The sequence below is a fragment of the Epinephelus lanceolatus genome, chromosome 16, assembly GCF_041903045.1.
Source record: "Epinephelus lanceolatus isolate andai-2023 chromosome 16, ASM4190304v1, whole genome shotgun sequence".
In the NCBI taxonomy this organism is placed as follows: domain Eukaryota; kingdom Metazoa; phylum Chordata; class Actinopteri; order Perciformes; family Serranidae; genus Epinephelus; species Epinephelus lanceolatus.
The window spans coordinates 1,344,104-1,363,277 of record NC_135749.1 but is presented as its reverse complement, the minus strand read 5'-3'; the positions used below and the strand labels follow the sequence as shown (position 1 = coordinate 1,363,277).

Below are 19,174 nucleotides of genomic sequence, written 5' to 3'. Positions count from 1 at the left end.
TCACCAGCACTGTCCTCTGCACTGAGTGTCTGAGAGTCTAAGTTGCTCCAACTATGAGAACTTTGGTCTTTTTGCTTTTCAGCTGCTGAAATATTTTGTGTTTACTTTCAAAACCTGATAATGAACAGAACAATCAACCATGTTTATTGACTAGATGAACACCATGTTGCTCTTTGTTCACAGCAGAAGAGAAGCGAGGGCCTGCCTGAAGATTCCTGCGAAACACATGTAGCAGCAAAAAAGCTAAATGCCTGCCAGCCTGCCAGCTAACTTAGCATATAACAAAGGAGCATTAAAGCAAGTAAACAGCGAGCAGCTAAATCCATAAGGACAACAATGGAGGGCTCTACAAGTTTCCGTTGACTAACTTTGGTAACTTTGGCTGTAGTTATTAATTTAAGTATTAATCAGAGTTCCACATTGATAGTGTATTTTATGAGACAAAGTTTAAACAGTGACATCATTTTCCAATTTTAATATGATTACTAATTACTTCTGAAGCCACCTGAGTTTGTGTTAATCTCCATGAGGATGATGTAAACAGTCAGCCGTCCCAGCAGTGAGGAGGAAACAGCCTGATATGTTGAGGACAGCTCCAGTTGACTGACTCTGTGTGTTTGCATATGTGTCCTGCCTCTCTGCTCCCAGCCGTTAAGAGGCCAGTGTTGATCAGTGGCTGTCCAGGCCTTTCACAGCCACTGACACGCTGGCAGCACAATGATGATGTCACTGATTCTACTGCTGGCCACCCTGGGGCTCCTTGTTCAGGGTGAGACTCTCTTCTGCCTGAAAACTTTGCTTCAGGATGCAACCAGGTTCACCACAATGATGTTCTGCTCTGATGGAGAAACACTGAAACAAGCAGCATTTACCTTCTTCCATCTATTCTCCATGTTAAAGAAATGAGACTCTTCTGTTTGGATATTGATCATCTTTCTCCAAGCTGGATCTGTCTCAATAACCCTTCTCCTCTTTCTCATGTTTTCAGATTCATCAGGAGAAACCATCCTGACTCAGTCTCCTGGATCTCAGTCTGTTGCTCCAGGACAAACTGTCTCCATCAGGTGTAAAACCAGTACAAGTGTAAGTGACTACCTCCACTGGTACCTTCAGAAACCTGGAGAAGCTCCTAAACTCCTGATTTATTCAGCTACAACTCGTCAGTCTGGAGTTTCAGATCGTTTTAGTGGAAGTGGATCTGGGACTGACTTCACTCTGACCATCAGAGGAGTTCAGGCTGAAGATTCAGGAGTTTACTACTGTCAGCAGGGTTACAGCACACCGTTCACACAGTGATACAACGTCGTACAAAAACCTCCCTCAGCTGGAGAGGAACTGATCTGACTCAACAGCTGCACTGAAACTAAAACAACACAAGTTTTACTCAGAACAAAAAAATGTAGTTAAGAAAAATTCACTTACAACATTTATAATCTAAATATACTGTATATAAAACACTATGTATATTTTATTTATTCAGACTTTTAACATTCTGCTGCACATCAAAGCTAAACTCTCATCTCGTCTCGTCTCGTTTCGTCGTCCTCTGCTTATCCGGGTCCGGGTCGCGGGGGCAGCAGCCTCAGCAAAGAAGCCCAGACAGTCCTCTCCCCAGCCACCTCCGTCAGCTCTTCCGAGGGAACCCTGAGGCGTTCCCAGGCCAGCCGGGCGATGTAATCCCTCCAGCGTGTCCTGGGGCGGCCCCGAGGTCTCCTCCCGGTTGGACATGTCCGAAACACCTCCCAAGGGAGGCGTCCGGGAGGCATCCTTACCAGATGCCCGAACCACCTCAACTGGCTCCTCTCGATGTGGAGGAGCAGCGGCTCTACTCCAAGTCCCTCCCGGATGTCCGAGCTCCTCACCCTATCTCTAAGGCTGAGCCCAGCCACCCTGCGGAGGAAACTCATTTCGGCCACTTGTACTCGTGATCTTGTTCTTTCGGTCACTACCCAAAGCTCGTGACCATAGGTGAGGGTTGAAACGTAGATCGACCGGTAAATCGAGAGCTTCGCTTTCTGGTTAAGCTCCCTTTTCACCACAACGGACCGGTTAAGCCGCCCCAATCCGCCTGTCAATCTTCCGCTCCATCCTACCCTCACTCGTGAACAAGATCCCGAGATACTTAAACTCCTCCACCTGAGGCAGGACCTCCCCCCTGACCTGGAGTGGGCAATCCACCCTTTTCCGGCTGAGGACCATGGCCTCAGACTTGGAGGTGCTGATTCTCATCCCAGCCACTTCACACTTGGCTGCGAACCGTCCCAGCGAGAGCTGGAGGTCACTGTTCGATGGAGCTAGGAGGACCACGTCATCTGCAAATAGCAGGGACGAGATCCTCCTGTCACCAAACCTGACACCCTCCACCCCTCGGCTGCGCCTAGAAATTCTGTCCATGAAAGTTATGAACAGAACCGGTGACAAAGGGCAGCCCTGGTGGAGTCCAACCCTCACCGGGAACAGGTCCGACTTACTGCCAGCCACGCGAACCAGACTTGTGCTCCTTCGGTACAGGGACTGGATGGCCCTTAGCAAGGGGCCACCAACCCCATACTCCTGGAGCACCCCCCACAGGATGCCCCTGGGGACACGGTCGTAAGCCTTCTCCAAATCCATAAAACACATGTGGACTGGTTGGGCGAATTCCCATGCCCCCTCCAGCACCCTGACGAGGGTAAAGAGCTTGTCCATGGTTCCGCTTCCAGGACAAAAACAACATTGCTCCTCCTCAATCCGAGGTTCAACTATCGACCGGACCCTCTTCTCCAGCACCCTGGAGTAGACCTTACCGGGTAGGCTGAGGAGTGTGATCCCCCTACAGTTGGAACACACCCTCTGGTCCCCTTTCTTGAAGATGGGGACCACCACCCCGGTCTGCCACTCCAGAGGCACTGCCCCCGATGTCCACGCAATGTTGCAGTGGCGTGTCAGCCAGGACAGCCCTACAACATCCAGAGCCTTGAAATATCCAGGGCGAATCTCGTCAATCCCCGGGGCCCCGCCGCCGCGCAGTTCCTTCACTACCTCGGCGACTTCTGCCCCCGAAATTGGACGACCTGCCCCCGAGACCCCCGGCTCTGTTTCCTCACTGGAATACGTGTTGGTGGGATTGAGGAGCTCCTTAAAGTATTCCTTCCACCACCCGACAATGTCCCCAGTTGACGTCAGCAGCTCCCTGCCCCCACTGTAAACAGTGTGAGCAAATTGCCGCCTTCCCCCCCTGAGGCGCCGGACGGTTTGCCAGAACCTCTTTGGAGCCGATCTATAGTCTTTCTCCATGGCCTCACCGAACTCCTCCCACGCCCGAGTTTTTGCCTCCGCGACTGCCGCTGCTGCGCTCCGCTTGGCCCACCGGTACCCGTCAGCTGGTTCTGGAGACCCACAGACCAACCATGCCCTGTAGGCCTCCTTCTTCAGCCTGACGGCTCCGGTTACCGCTGCGACTGGCCCCAGCGGCCTTGCAGCCACAGCTCGCAACTGCCACCTCGACAATGGCAGAGCCGAACAAGGCCCATTCGGACTCAATGTCCCCCTCCGCCCTCGGGACACGGTCGAAGCTCTCCCGGAGGTGGGAGTTGAAGATCATCTTGACAGGTTCTTCCTCCAGGTGTTCCCAGCAGACCCTCACTGCTCGTTTGGGCCTGCCAGGTCTGCGCGGCGTCCTCCCCTGCCACCTGATCCAACTCACCACCAGGTGGTGATCAGTTGACAGCTCTGCTCCTCTCTTCACCCGAGTGTCCAGAACATATGGTCGCAGGTCAAATGACACGACTACAAAGTCAATCATTGACCTGCGACCTAGGCTGTCCTGGTGCCACGTGCACCGATGGACATCCTTATGTTTGAACATGGTGTTAGTTATGGCCAAACTGCGACCCACACAGAAGTCCAATAACTGCACACCACTCGGGTTCAGATTGGGCAGGCCGTTCCTCCCAATCACGCCCCTCCAGGTTCTGCTGTCAATGCCCACGTGAGCGTTGAAGTCCCCCAGCAGAACAATGGAGTCCCCGGATGGGGCACTGTCCAGCACCCGTCCCAGGGACTCCAAAAAGGGCGGGTACTCTGAACTGCTGTTCGGCACATAAGCACAGACAACAGTCAGGACCCGTTCCCCGACCCGAAGGCACAGGGACGCAACCCTTTCGTCTACTGGGGTAAACCCCAACGTACAGGCAGAGAGTCTGGGGGCTATCAGAAAGCCCACCCTGGCCCTCTGCCTCTCACCCGGAGGAACTCCAGCAAAGGAGAGAGAGTCCAACCCCTCTCAAGGACTTGGGTTCCAGAGCCGGAACTATGTGTCGAGGTGAGGCCGACTATATCTAGCCGGTAGTGCTCAACCTCTTCCACAAGCTCCGGCTCCTTCCCCGCCAGAGAGGTGACATTCCATGTCCCAAGAGCCAACTTCTGTAGCTGAGGATCGGACTGCCAAGGTCCCCGCCTTGGTCTGCTGCCCAATCCACACTGCACCGAACCCTTCTGGATCCCTCTGCGGGTGGTGGGCCTGCAGGGGGACGAGCCCATGTAGCCGGTTCGGGCCAGACCCCATGGGCGAAGCTAAACTCTGTTGAAGAATGATTTCAATCATTTGATAAATTTAATTCATAGAGTATGATAACACATGAACACTAAAACTGTAAATATTATTTATTTTAAATCTTACAATATTTTATTTGATCCTGAACAAACTCATCATTGAAATGAATTACATTAAATCTCAATAATTTTCAGGCTGTAAAATTACTAGTTATGTGCATAACATTTTAACCATTTTGTGTGTTTTGTTTTCCAGTACAAACATGTATTTTATAGGTAAAACCATAAACGATTTATGGAGTATGTAAATCAGTCACATTTTAATTCTGTTCTTTTGTCATCTCTTTATTTCTCTTTGTGGTTCTTCAGCAGAAACAGGATGTTAATATTTCCCAGTTTAAATTTGTAGATCAAACTCATTTTATTTCTCTCTATGCAGACGATATACTGCTATTTATTTCAGATTTAACAAACACTTTTCAGACTTTTGTAGATTAATTCAAATAATAATGCATGTTCTTTGGAGACGCCTGAAGTAATTCCAATATTACAGTCCTTACTATAAAGACACTTCAGTAATGAGAGCTGATTGGATGATTTATCATTGAAATGTTCCTACCATGGGTTTTGTTCCAAAGGTTTATTATTACAGACAAATCTGTGATGACTATAGCAGAATAAGTTTTACAGTCATGAAGGCATTCATATCCATTGTGACAACAGATGATGGACTTATACTACTACCATCACTGTTTGTACTAATCAAACAATAATGAGGAGTTTTGTCTGAGTTTATGAACTCTTAAAATGTTCAGTAAAAATAGACCTATATCATATATTCTGAAACTTTCTTTCTGAATTCATCACAGAGAACTTACAGGATCTTTATCAGCTTATTTTTCCTCTGGATTTAATAAAGTTACTGTTACTATGAAGAGAAAATCATTCAGACACTTTGAGAATAATAAAGATGAAAACAAGTGATTTGATGAACACGTCTTTATTATGTGGAAACAGTGAAATAATATTGAAACATTGCAACAAGCTGGTAAATATTGCTATTGAAAGATGTCAAATGAAAGACAGAGATAGTTCCAGAGTGCAGAGTGAGAGCAGTAGCAGAGTAAAACCAGTAGCAGAGTCCCAGTGAGTCAGGTCAGGACTGGGAACACTGGTCTCTCCTCAGTGTCTCTGAGAGCGGAGTCTGGGAGCCCTGGGTGGCCTCACAGGTCACAGAGCCCACCTTCCCCCACTGGTCTGCAGGGAGCCTCAGGGTGCTGCTCCAGCTGTAGTGGCCGTCCTTCTCCAGCACCCCGGGGCTCCTGCTCTCCTCCCAGCTGCTGCTGCTGCTGCTGCTGCTGCCGTCCACCTTCCAGGCCAGACTCCAGTCTGAGGGGAAGCCCTTGTTGGCCAGGCACATGAGCGTGGCCTTCCCCTGCTGCAGCTCCTCTCTGGAGGGGGGCAGCACCGTCAGGGTGGGACGGACATCACCTAGAAGACACCAATCAGCTTAGAGGACAGGGACCACACAGCTGTCAGTCAAACACCAGACACTTGGGCACCTTTGCTGTGTGAGAGTGGATTTTCTCCTTGAAGGAGTTTCTGTCAGATGTTTTTTCTGCTCCACCAGTCACTCACTCACTCACACATTGTTTCACTTCCCTTTCAGAAACCTCTCATGCATATCAGCACAGAAAGAGTCCTCATATGACCTGAGAGATATCAAACTACACTGGAAATAAAAGAATCACAGCTTCATTATCAACACTGAATATATTTTCACTCATATATTCTTTAGTTCAAAGTCCTGATACATTTATACAACATATTTACTGTCCAAACTCTCAACAGGACAAAAGTCAATCAGATCCACTGTTAAAGGACATTATCAGCCAAAAATAACTCACCACCAAATTTAAATTGTTCATCAGACAGATTGAAAAATACAAATAGCATCAGAGAAGAGTCAACATTATTTCAAACTGAGGTTAAAAGACAATTTGAGCCATTTTACAAGATCAGAGATTTGGCAGCATTTCTGCTTCATTCTCAGGGCTTTAAATCATTTCAACTCAACTTCAAAACAGTTTTAAAGGCTGAATTTAAAACATGTATAAAGTATGAGTGTTGTTCTCTAATCTTTCCTACAGTTTAAGTTGTTCACATTTCACAAATTCAACTGAATGTTTAAAGAGAAGTTCAGTAAAACTGCTTTGAGTTCAACTTCAAGGTTAAAGAGGAGAAATGAACAATGAAAGTAATTTAGATCAGTCCAATGGAAACTTATATCTACTACAAATATTCAGACACTGAAATTAAAACCTTAACTGATTGAATATTTGTGCAGAAACTTACTTCCAACATCCAGTCTGGTTCCTCCACCGAACGTGTACCACAGTGATACAAACTGTTTTGAGTCGTCGTACAAAAACCTCTGACTGTACAGAGACACGGCTCTCTGACTTTGTCTGACAAAACTTCAACTACAAGTCCTCAAATTCCAACTTTAATCTAAAAATTGAAACACAAGACTCTCTGCTCCACTGAGTTATTATGGTAGTTATATTTATCATTTCATTTGAAAAACAAAGTGAACTTTGTTTGATACACAACAGCTGGCCAAAAATTATAATTTAAAATGTAAAACCACAAATTTCATTTTCTTGACAAGTAACAGACGCAAAAAAGAAAATGTTTCCTGTAACTCAATAAAATTTGTTAAAGACTGAACTTACTTCCAACAACCAGTCTGGTTCCTCCACCAAAAGTCAACCACAGTGATACAAACTGATTGAGTCGTCGTACAAAAACCTCTGACTGTACAGAGACATGGCTCTCTGACTTTGAACACAACAAACTCAACAACAACACTTCCTCTTTTGAAAAGAATTTACTATTTAACATTATAGTTATCAAACAGTGTCACAATGTTTCAGAATTAATCACATTTTTACATCTTTATTGTTAAATTTGTCTGAAAGTAAAATTGATCCCTCTCACATTAAATGAAACCAGACAGAAGACGTTGTGAAAGAAAATCTTTCTGCAGTCATCAAAGCAAATCCACATGTAAATGATGAGTGACACATTCCTGATCAATCCTCTGATAAATGTATTGATCCATTGATAAACAGCATCATCAGAGTAATCCAAGTCCCTGTTGGAGTCAGTCAGAGCATTTCCATAGAGAGCCACTTTGCATCAGCAGCACCATGCTCCAGTGCTCTGGGAGAGTTTATAGTCCTGAGAGTTGAACACTGGATGACTGACAGCTGTCCTTCATGACAACAGAAGCCACAGAAATCCTCCTCTTCATCAAAAACATGACTTTGACCTCCGTCCTCATCTGGACTCTCCTCTGCTGCTGCTTCACAGGTAAAGTCCAGAGAATCAAACTCCTCTCCTCTATCAACATCCGTCCCTCTGAAATGAAGACCACAAAACCATGACGCTGCTTTATGTTTTTGTCTCTGTATCCTCAGAGTCCAGAGGTCAGGTCACAGTGACTCAGCCTGGAGCAGTGAGCTCTGCTCTGGGAGGCTCCGTCACCATCAGCTGTAGGACCAGTCAGAGGGTTCATGGTGGGAGCTACTTGGCCTGGTACCAACAGAGAGATGGAGAAACTCCCAAACTGCTTATTTATAGTACTAGCACTCGAACAGGCAGTTTTGTTAAAGGATGATACTTCCTGAAATCAGTGTGAACATTTAAAAAGTCCAGGGGAGGAGGTTCTTTGTAAACCTCAAGGACAGTATTTGTACTTAAATGTGGATGAGAGGTCCATCCATCAATTTAGAATCAACAACAGACAAAAAAGTCCATCAGGGGAAACACAATGTTTTTAGTATCAGTAGTTTTTTTTTTAGATTTATTAAACCAGAAAAACTTCTGGAGATTAAAAATCTCTTTTCCAAGAGTGTCCTGGCAGAGACAGGCAGCAACACAAGTTACAGACAGACAACACAGAACAAAAATACAGACTGAAAATGAACAGCTCTAAAACAAGCAATATAAAACACAAAATAGGATTACTACAAAGAAAAGCCAAAAAGTATGTTAATGTATACAAGAAGTGAAGCATAAAAACACAAAAACAGCAACTACACATGATTACAAAGACCAGCTAGGACACACTCGACATTGGAATATAGAAGATTGTGTACAAAAATCCTGCAACAGTGTTTTGAAATGGCTGCAAAGAACCAATGAGTGCAGCTTTAAGTCCTTCTGCAGAAGATTCCACGTATAAGGAGCTGCAGATATAAATGCCCACTTACCAAACTCTATACGAACCCAAGGTACAGACAATAAAAAAATGCTGAGCAGGGCCATTTTCAGCTTTTTTTTTTTGCTTAATGTACAGGCATAAATATGCTGGAAGTCAGCCAAGAGTAGCTCTGTAACAAGAAAATGCTGATGAAACAGTGTATGAAATTTTAAAGAGAGCCAGCCAACCCAAGCCTGCAGGATACAGTGATGAGTTAGGGGCCAACAGTTGGTTATGAATCTCAGTGCATCCTGATGCACAGAGTCCAGAGCATGCAAACACTGTGTGGGTGCATTCATATATATATTCATTCTATAAATTTCCATTGTTATGCGGATGATACTCAGTTGTATTTATCAATGAAGCCAGAAGAAAGTAATCAATTAACTAAACTCCATAACTGCCTTAAAGACATAAAAACTTGGATGAGCACCAATTTCCTGATGTTAAATTCAGACAAAACTGAAGTTATTGTTCTTGGCCCCAAACAACTCAGAGACTCTTTATCTGATGACATAGTTTCTCTAGATGGCATTGCTCTGGCCTCTAGCACTACCGTAAGAAACCTCGGAGTAATATTTGATCAAGATTTGTCTTTTAATTCTCATTTAAAACAAACCTCACGGACTGCATTTTTTCATCTGCGTAATATTGTGAAAATTAGGCCTATCCTGACCCGAAAAGATGCAGAAAAATTGGTCCACGCTTTTGTTACCTCTAGGCTGGATTACTGTAACTCTCTATTATCAGGTAGCTCTAGTAAGTCCTTAAAAACTCTCCAGCTAATTCAGAATGCAGCAGCACGTGTACTAACAGGAACTAAGAAACAAGATCATATTTCTCCTGTTTTAGCTTCTCTGCACTGGCTCCCTGTAAAATCCAGAATTGAATTTAAAATCCTACTGTTAACTTATAAAGCTCTAAATGGTCAAGCTCCGTCATATCTTAGAGAGCTCATAGTGCCATATTATCCCACCAGAACACTGCGCTCTGAGAACGCAGGGTTACTCGTGGTCCCTAAAGTCTCCTAAAGTAGATCAGGAGCCAGAGCCTTCAGCTATCAGGCTCCTCTCCTGTGGAATCATCTTCCTGTTGCGGTCTGGGAAGCAGACATGACACTAACTCGGCCGTACTGCATGTCACTAACTCGAAGGAATGTACCATATTATATGAAGGAATGTACCATAATTCTTATATTACTTTTATGCGCTTTTTTGCCTTTAATGGATAGGACAGTGTGTGAAATGGGGAGACAGAGAGAGAGAGTGGGGACTGACACGCAGCAAAGGGTCGCAGGCCAGACTCAAACCCACGACCGCTGCAGCAAGGCAATGCCTCTGTACATGGCGCACCAGCACTATCCACTATGCTACCCACACCCCAAATGTACCATATTATTGACAACTTTTAAATGTTATGCTTTTTTTCAGAATCTAGATAAATAAAAAGATGAAATATCATTTACCTATAAAAAACTCTTTTATCTGCTCAGACACTTAAGATTCTAAAATTGTGGCTGGGGCTGAGAGTTTAGAAATGGGCCTGTAGTTGTTTAGCTGGGTTGGGTCACCATTTTTTAATAATGGAAGAAGAAAAGCCGATTTCCAGATTAGAGGAACTTTGTTTAAAGACACGGGAGGATTAAAAATTTATGTTAAAGAGAAACAATAAAATCAGCTGTTAGGTTTAAAAAAAGGAAGACTTAAGGTTATCAGGACCTGCTGACTTGTTAACACCAAGCAGTGCAGGTAAACATTGTGGAATGAAAAGGTTGCTCAATAATCAGAGATGAATCAGAATAAATCGCATTGTTCAAATTACTTTTGGTTGAGGCAATAAAGTGTTCATTAAAACAATTTAGCATTGTTGTTTTGTTACTTATAATTTTGGAGTCCTGTATAATACTACATGTGGGGTGACTTTCAACTGAATATTTCAATATCTAACCATATCAGGTTTCTTGGTTTATTGTTGTAGCTTGTTTCCTAATTTATTTTGAAAAAGTCTGACATTTTTCCATTATAGAATTTCTAAATAACTGGATGAAGCAGAAAAAGACCAGATGGCCATATTAATATGCAAATATGTAAGGAAACGCTGTCAGCAAGAGAAAACAGCCTGATATGTTGAGGACAGCTCCAGTTGACTGACTCTGTGTGTTTGCATATGTGTCCTGCCTCTCTGCTCCCAGCCGTTAAGAGGCCAGTGTTGATCAGTGGCTGTCCAGGCCTTTCACAGCCACTGACACGCTGGCAGCACAATGATGATGTCACTGATTCTACTGCTGGCCACCCTGGGGCTCCTTGTTCAGGGTGAGACTCTCTTCTGTCTGAAAACTTTGCTTCAGGATGCAACCAGGTTCACCACAATGATGTTCTGCTCTGATGGAGAAACACTGAAACAAGCAGCATTTACCTTCTTCCATCTATTCTCCATGTTAAAGAAATGAGACTCTTCTGTTTGGATGTTGATCATCTTTCTCCAAGCTGGATCTGTCTCAATAACCCTTCTCCTCTTTCTCATGTTTTCAGATTCATCAGGAGAAATCATCCTGACTCAGTCTCCTGGATCTCAGTCTGTTGCTCCAGGACAAAATGTCTCCATCACGTGTAAAACCAGTACAGATGTTTATGGCTATCTCCACTGGTACCTTCAGAAACCTGGAGAAGCTCCTAAACTCCTGATTTATGAAGCTGCAACTTGTCAGTCTGGAGTTTCAGATTGTTTTAGTGGAAGTGGATCTGCAACTGACTACACTCTGACCATCAGAGGAGTTCAGGCTGAAGATTCAGGAGTTTATTACTGTCAGCAGGGTTACAGCACACCGTTCACACAGTGATACAACGTCGTACAAAAACCTCCCTCAGCTGGAGAGGAACTGATCTGACTCAACAGCTGCACTGAAACTAAAACAACACAAGTTTTACTCCAAATAAAAAAATGTAGTTAAGAATAATTCACTTAGAACATTTATAATCTAAATATACTGTATATAAAACACTATGTATATTTTATTTTATCAGGGTTTTAACATTCTGCTGCACATCAAAGCTAAACTCTGTTGAAGAATGATTTCAATCCTTTGATAAGTTTAATTCATAGAGTATGATAACACATGAACACTAAAACTGTAAATATTATTTATTTTAAATCTTCATTGGATCTTGATGAAACTCATGAGTGAAATAAATTATAACATTTAATCTCAACATTTTCTTTTTCATGTAGAATAATAACTAATTTTGTGTTGAATATATTAGAGCCATTTTATGTGTTTTGCATGTAAGCAAAAACATGAATTTTATAATTAACAACAAAAACGATTAATGGAGTATGTAAATCAGTCACATTTTAATTATGTTCTTTTGTCATCGCTTTATTTCTCTTTGTGGTTCTTCAGCAGAAACAGGATGTAAATATTTCCCAGTTAAAATTTGTAGATCAAACTCATTTTATTTCTCTCTATGCAGACGATATACTGCTATTTATTTCAGATTTAACAAACACTTTTCTGACTTTTGTAGTTTAATTCAAATAATAATGCATGTTCTTTGGAGACACCTGAAGTAATTACAATATTACAGTCCTTACTATAAAGACATTTCAGTAATGAGAGCTGATTGGATGATTTATCATTGAAATGTTCCTACCATGGGTTTTGTTCCAAAGGTTTATTATTACAGACAAATCTGTGATGACTATAGCAGAATAAGTTTTACAGTCATGAAGGCATTCATATCCATTGTGACAACAGATGATGGACTTATACTACTACCATCACTGTTTGTACTAATCAAACAATAATGAGGAGTTTTGTCTGAGTTTATGAACTCTTAAAATGTTCAGTAAAAATAGACCTATATCAGATATTCTGTTAGTATACTGTGACTATGAAGAGAAAATCATTCAGACACTTTGAGAATAATAAAGATGAAAACAAGTGATTTGATGAACACGTCTTTATTATGTGGAAACAGTGAAATAATATTGAAACATTGCAACAAGCTGGTAAATATTGCTATTGAAAGATGTCAAATGAAAGACAGAGATAGTTCCAGAGTGCAGAGTGAGAGCAGTAGCAGAGTAAAACCAGTAGCAGAGTCCCAGTGAGTCAGGTCAGGACTGGGAACACTGGTCTCTCCTCAGTGTCTCTGAGAGCGGAGTCTGGGAGCCCTGGGTGGCCTCACAGGTCACAGAGCCCACCTTCCCCCACTGGTCTGCAGGGAGCCTCAGGGTGCTGCTCCAGCTGTAGTGGCCGTCCTTCTCCAGCACCCCGGGGCTCCTGCTCTCCTCCCAGCTGCTGCTGCTGCTGCTGCTGCTGCCGTCCACCTTCCAGGCCAGACTCCAGTCTGAGGGGAAGCCCTTGTTGGCCAGGCACATGAGCGTGGCCTTCCCCTGCTGCAGCTCCTCTCTGGAGGGGGGCAGCACCGTCAGGGTGGGACGGACATCACCTAGGAGACACCAATCAGCTTAGAGGACAGGGACCACACAGCTGTCAATCAAACACCAGACACTTGGACACCGTTGCTGTGTGAGAGCGGATTTTCTCCTTGAAGGAGTTTCTGTCAGATGCTTTTTCTGCTCCACCAGTCACTCACTCACTCACACATTGTTTCACTTCCCTTTCAGAAACCTCTCATGCATATCAGCACAGAAAGAGTCCTCATATGACCTGAGAGATATCAAACTACACTGGAAATAAAAGAATCACAGCTTCATTATCAACACTGAATATATTTTCACTCATATATTCCTTAGTTCAAAGTCCTGGTACATTTATACAACATATTTACTGTCCAAACTCTCAACAGGACAAAAGTCAATCAGATCCACTGTTAAAGGACATTATCAGCCAAAAATAACTCACCACCAAATTTAAATTGTTCATCAGACAGATTGAAAAATACAAATAGCATCAGAGAAGAGTCAACATTATTTCAAACTGAGGTTAAAAGACAATTTGAGCCATTTTACAAGATGAGAGATTTGGCAGCATTTCTGCTTCATTCTCAGGGCTTTAAATCATTTCAACTCAACTTCAAAACAGTTTTAAAGGCTGAATTTAAAACATGTGTGAAGTATGAGTGTTGTTCTTTAATCTTTCCTACAGTTTAAGTTGTTCACATTTCACAAATTCAACTGAATGTTTAAAGAGAAGTTCAGTAAAACTGCTTTGAGTTCAACTTCACGGTTAAAGAGGAGAAATGAACAATGAAAGTGATTTAGATCAGTCCAATGGAAACTTATATCTACTACAAATATTCAGACACTGAAATTAAAACCTTAACTGATTTAATATTTGTACAGAAACTTACTTCCAACATCCAGTCTGGTTCCTCCACCGAACGTGTACCACAGTGATACAAACTGATTGAGTCGTCGTACAAAAACCTCTGACTGTACAGAGACACGGCTCTCTGACTTTGTCTGACAAAACTTCAACTACAAGTCCTCAAATTCCAACTTTAAGCTAAAAATTGAAACACATGACTCTCTGCTCCACTGAGTTATTATGGTAGTTATATTTATCATTTCATTTGAAAAACAAAGTGAACTTTGTTTGATACACAACAGCTGGCCAAGAATTACAAGTTGAAATGTAAAACCACCAATTTCATTTTCTTGACAAGTAACAGACGCAAAAAAGAAAATGTTTCCTGTAACTCAATAAAATTTGTTAAAGATTGAACTTACTTCCAACATCCAGTCTGGTTCCTCCACCAAAAGTCAACCACAGTGATACAAACTGATTGAGTCGTCGTACAAAAACCTCTGACTGTACAGAGACACGGCTCTCTGACTTTGAACACAACAAACTCAACAACAACACTTCCTCTTTTGAAAAGAATTTACTATTTAACATTATAGTTATCAAACAGTGTCACAATGTTTCAGAATTAATCACATTTTTACATCTTTATTGTTAAATTTGTCTGAAAGTAAAATTGATCCCTCTCACATTAAATGAAACCAGACAGAAGACGTTGTGAACGAAAATCTTTCTGCAGTCATCAAAGCAAATCCACATGTAAATGATGAGTGACACATTCCTGATCAATCCTCTGATAAATGTATTGATCCATTGATAAACAGCACCATCAGAGTAATCCAAGTCCCTGTTGGAGTCAGTCAGAGCATTTCCATAGAGAGCCACTTTGCATCAGCAGCACCATGCTCCAGTGCTCTGGGAGAGTTTATAGTCCTGAGAGTTGAACACTGGATGACTGACAGCTGTCCTTCATGACAACAGAAGCCACAGAAATCCTCCTCTTCATCAAAAACATGACTTTGACCTCCGTCCTCATCTGGACTCTCCTCTGCTGCTGCTTCACAGGTAAAGTCCAGAGAATCAAACTCCTCTCCTCTATCAACATCCGTCCCTCTGAAATGAAGACCACAAAACCATGACGCTGCTTTATGTTTTTGTGTCTGTATCCTCAGAGTCCAGAGGTCAGGTCACAGTGACTCAGCCTGGAGCAGTGAGCTCTGCTCTGGGAGGCTCCGTCTCCATCAGCTGTAGGACCAGTCAGAGTGTTCCTTGCTCACCACCATGTTTAGCCTGGTACCAACAGAGAGATGGAGAAACTCCTAAACTGCTCATTTACCAAACTAGCAGTCGAGCATCAGGGATTCCAAGTCGTTTTTCAGGCAGTGGATCAAACTCTGACTTCACTCTGACCATCAGTGGAGTTCAGGCTGAAGATGCAGCAGTTTACTACTGTCAGAGTTATCACTATATCAACAGTCAGCGTGTGTTCACACAGTGAAAAAACGTCGTACAAAAACCTCCCTCAGTCAGACTGAACAGAAACTGAAGTGACTGCTGCAGCTGGAAGCTACTGCAGAGACTGATACACTTCACTGAGGACACACACACACACACACACACACACTGAACATATGTGGCATCATTTCATTTACACCATCAAAACAAAGCAAAAAAAAATAAATCTAATTTGCTGATGATGTCCTTAATTTAGCAAATAAATTCTGCAGCCCTTCCTTCAGTTGCTGATCAGGGGCCTCATTTATAAAACTGTGTGCAGGAAAGGTGACTAAAGGCACTGTACAAACAAAGCACAGCAAGTGCGTATGTGCAAAGATATCCTGATTTATTCAACAGAGCGCACACACACGTCCCACACCTGTTCCCCTTTATAAATCACAATCTACTCAAGATTTGGCACAGGAGAGCGAGCCTCTTGCCCCACATGTAGGTGTCTGTAAATGGCCAGTGAAACACTCTGATTCAATATTCATAAACACAAACCACAAGAGGAAGAGCACGGCAAATGCAGCAAGAAAAAGTAAAAAAACTAAATTTCACACAATGTGAAGGTGAAGTTCTTTGTTGGGGAGGTTGATAACAGAAAGAAAATGTTATTTGTTGGACTCAATATGGGCATTACTGAGGCTAAAAATGCAGTGGAGTGGCAGCTGGTGGCTGGTGCTGTAAATGCTGCTGCCTCAGACTGTGTCAGAAGTCAAGAAGAAGAAGTGGTGTGATATTAAGGTGGAGGCTGAAAAGCACATCGCCTTACACAGGCAGAGTGTGTGCGCCATGGCAGAGGAAAGGGGACACCTGAGCTCACCCCCCTGGATGAGAAACTGGCAGGGATCATCAGTGAATCTCTCCTGAGTGGAGTGGGCACAGAGGCAGAGGGGGACACAGATATGGCTGATGCACCAAATGATTCAGGTTCATAACTTATATCCTCTTGTTTGAAATGAGTAAACCACGTGCACTGAAGTTGTGTTTGAACACGTATGTACAAACACAATGTAGACGTTATCCAAAACAACTGACTTTATTCAAAATGAAAATTTATTTTTTTTCTTGCAGTCCCTGGTGTTCAGTGAGCTCGGTGGTGATGGAGCTCAGTAGAGTGCGCCCAGCGTCTGCCCTGCACCTCGTGCGTGTCATCCATCCATCCAGCAGCAGCTGACGTGTCCTCACCGAGTCAGTCCTGCAGATCCAGAGAGAAACAATCCAGTCAATTAACGAGGTTGCCAGACAGTTACGGGAGATAAAGACAGTATTGTCTGCATAAATTGTACACTGACACAGAAGTTCAATAAATAGTGTTTTGTTTGGATCTGTAGCCCATTTTGTCTTTTCAGTCTTTATGAATTTCCTCTAAATGACGTCCTGCAGTAGCAAACTTTTTACTCAGTAGATCAGCTTTCCCCATATTTGTAAGATTCTCTACTAGCACTGGATTTTTCAGATTTCCTTTTCCCCACTCATCTTTATCATTTACCACATATCACCCAGTTTGTCTCCATGCACTCAAGGATGAATGAATGAATTCAGTCCAAACACTGGTAGCACACACACATGACAAGAAAAAGTGTAGCTCCTATTTGCACTGATTTATTGAGACAGAAGTCTGAGGGACATTTCAAATCGACTGTTTGACAATCAGATTCAGATTTTCTTGACCTATGGGCCCGAACGACGCATAGTGCATCCAAATTCACACCTGTTCTTCTCTATTGATTTTCTCCGCGACTGTGCGTCATAGCAAGAAGCCACGCATATCACGTGAAATAGCGGAATTGTAGCTTTCCGACAAGGCCAAGCACTTGTCGGTAATCCAATGTTTTCACAGCGAAAAAAAAGATAAATTTACACTAAAATGATGTATAACAGAGCTTTCATACAGCTTTGCACACACATTACTCTTGGATGGATTACTTGCCAATGCAGGGTTGCACAGAAATACCACGCATATCACGTGAAAGCGCAGGAGCAGAGCTTTCCAGTGATACCACACATCATTGTGCTGTCATCCCATCACGCTATAAATACAGATCAATTGTCTACAAAATAAAAACCTGACGAATTTCTTTACAACCCATTATACAGATCTTGTTATCAGTCACTTCATATAGTGAGGAATATCATATCTTACCACGTCTTAGGCTTGCGTGTGTTTCTCCCTGTCTATCCACATTTGTAGTCCGGCTTTCAAGATGCAAATATCTCCATATTGTCCAGTTGACACTCCATCAAACTTTGTATGACAAGACCAGCCACTTCACCTTTGCGCACCCAGACAACTGCAGCCTAATTATGCATGCTGACAGGGCCTTAGTCACCATATACATTGAGGGGGACACGTGCCCCCCCACCAATGCCCAAAATGTCCCCCCAATATATACCTGAAACTGAAAAACAACAACAAACTTTGTTTACTGCAAACAAAGTGGCAAATATTATCTTGGAGGACATCATTGCACTTGGTTGACTGTTTTTCTATGATCTTAGATGTAAATATTGCATGTTTCTTTCAGATAAAACACATTTTTGACTTGTGAATGAGTCAATGGAATTTCTTGCAATAATGAAAAAATACTGTCAATCATGTCCGCCTGGCACAAACCACATGTTTTGGACAGCTGTGAAGTGACAGAATGTCCCAGCATCATGGTTCTTATATTGCCAGATTCCAGAGAGTCTCCCCTCTTCATATATGGCAGAATATGTCTACTTCCAACTGTCTATGGTGAGATACATGTAAAAATGTAAGAATTTAGTAACATGGATTTGTTTTTTTCAATGATATAAAATTAAATTAAAAAACAGGCACATAGAAGGACATGAAATGATGGCAAATCTGGTTAGCCCAGACTGTCCTGAAAAAAAAAAAAAACATGATATAGCATGTGTATGTAGCCTTTATAATGACTGTGATATGAGCTTAAAAGTAAAGGCAGTAAAAATAGCCCCAAAATGCCTAGAGCCCATAGGGTTAAAGCGACACTTACCTTTCTGGAAATTTTACACTTTTCTTTGTTTAGGTTAAAATGCTATTAATAAGCTGATGGCACACTAAAATGTGAGTGAATTCCACCAGAGATACAAACTCATAATTGTACTGATCTCATATGGTTCTAATAAAACACAGACTGCAATGAATGGCTGAGCGTCCTGTCTGTCTTCCCCACGTGGAAGCCTCCAACTGACATAACCGCTCGCGTAACATCTCAATAAATGTGGACCTGCTTTTGAGCAATGGCGAAATCTGATGCAGCTTCATCCTGAGCTAAACAGGGACGAGACGGTCGCAGAGTTTCTGCTGGACAGGTATTTTTAGTTTGCCTCTAATGTAACATAGGCTATAATGTTATATGACAACACAGCGTCCATATGCTAATGGTTAGCCTATTGTAGCCTAACGTTGGCTGAGCCTTTGTATTATCTGTCTTGTTTGTTGCCAGTGTGACGGCCCCTCCCTTTACTCTGGAGGTGTGTGGGCTTGCTGGTTGCTGGTTGGTCTGCTTTGTCTTTCAGGAGGGACTGTCATCAGCTGATGCGCTGCACCTGGGGCCGGTGAAGCGGTTATATTCTGATACCAGCTGGCTCTCGGG

The 19,174-nt window shown here is 42.8% G+C and overlaps 1 protein-coding gene, 1 pseudogene and 2 gene segments (V, D, J or C); 2 read left to right on the top strand and 2 right to left on the bottom strand.

Moving 5' to 3' along the window:
• Positions 1 to 669: 669 nt before the first annotated feature.
• LOC144467355 (immunoglobulin kappa variable 3-20-like) lies at positions 670 to 1,411 on the top strand. The segment is given in 2 exon segments: positions 670 to 769; positions 989 to 1,411. Coding segments are annotated over 2 exon segments (360 nt in total).
• A 4,106-nt stretch (positions 1,412 to 5,517) lies between these two features.
• On the bottom strand, positions 5,518 to 6,980 carry LOC144467360 (Ig kappa-b4 chain C region pseudogene; annotated as a pseudogene). Its single transcript, XR_013493603.1, has 2 exons — positions 6,889 to 6,980; positions 5,518 to 6,024 (listed from the first exon to the last, which is right to left on the bottom strand). The product of XR_013493603.1 is annotated as an Ig kappa-b4 chain C region pseudogene (transcript).
• Positions 6,981 to 11,010: 4,030 nt separating this feature from the next.
• LOC117250953 (uncharacterized) lies at positions 11,011 to 16,902 on the top strand. Its single transcript, XM_078175986.1, has 5 exons — positions 11,011 to 11,112; positions 11,332 to 11,636; positions 15,032 to 15,134; positions 15,242 to 16,499; positions 16,644 to 16,902. Exons 1-4 carry the CDS (start codon positions 11,061 to 11,063, stop codon positions 15,565 to 15,567), a joined length of 786 nt encoding a protein of 261 aa, XP_078032112.1. The 5' UTR covers positions 11,011 to 11,060; the 3' UTR covers positions 15,568 to 16,499; positions 16,644 to 16,902.
• On the bottom strand, positions 12,745 to 14,762 carry LOC144467344 (Ig kappa-b4 chain C region-like). The segment is given in 2 exon segments: positions 12,745 to 13,251; positions 14,495 to 14,762. Coding segments are annotated over 2 exon segments (504 nt in total).
• Positions 16,903 to 19,174: the final 2,272 nt, after the last annotated feature.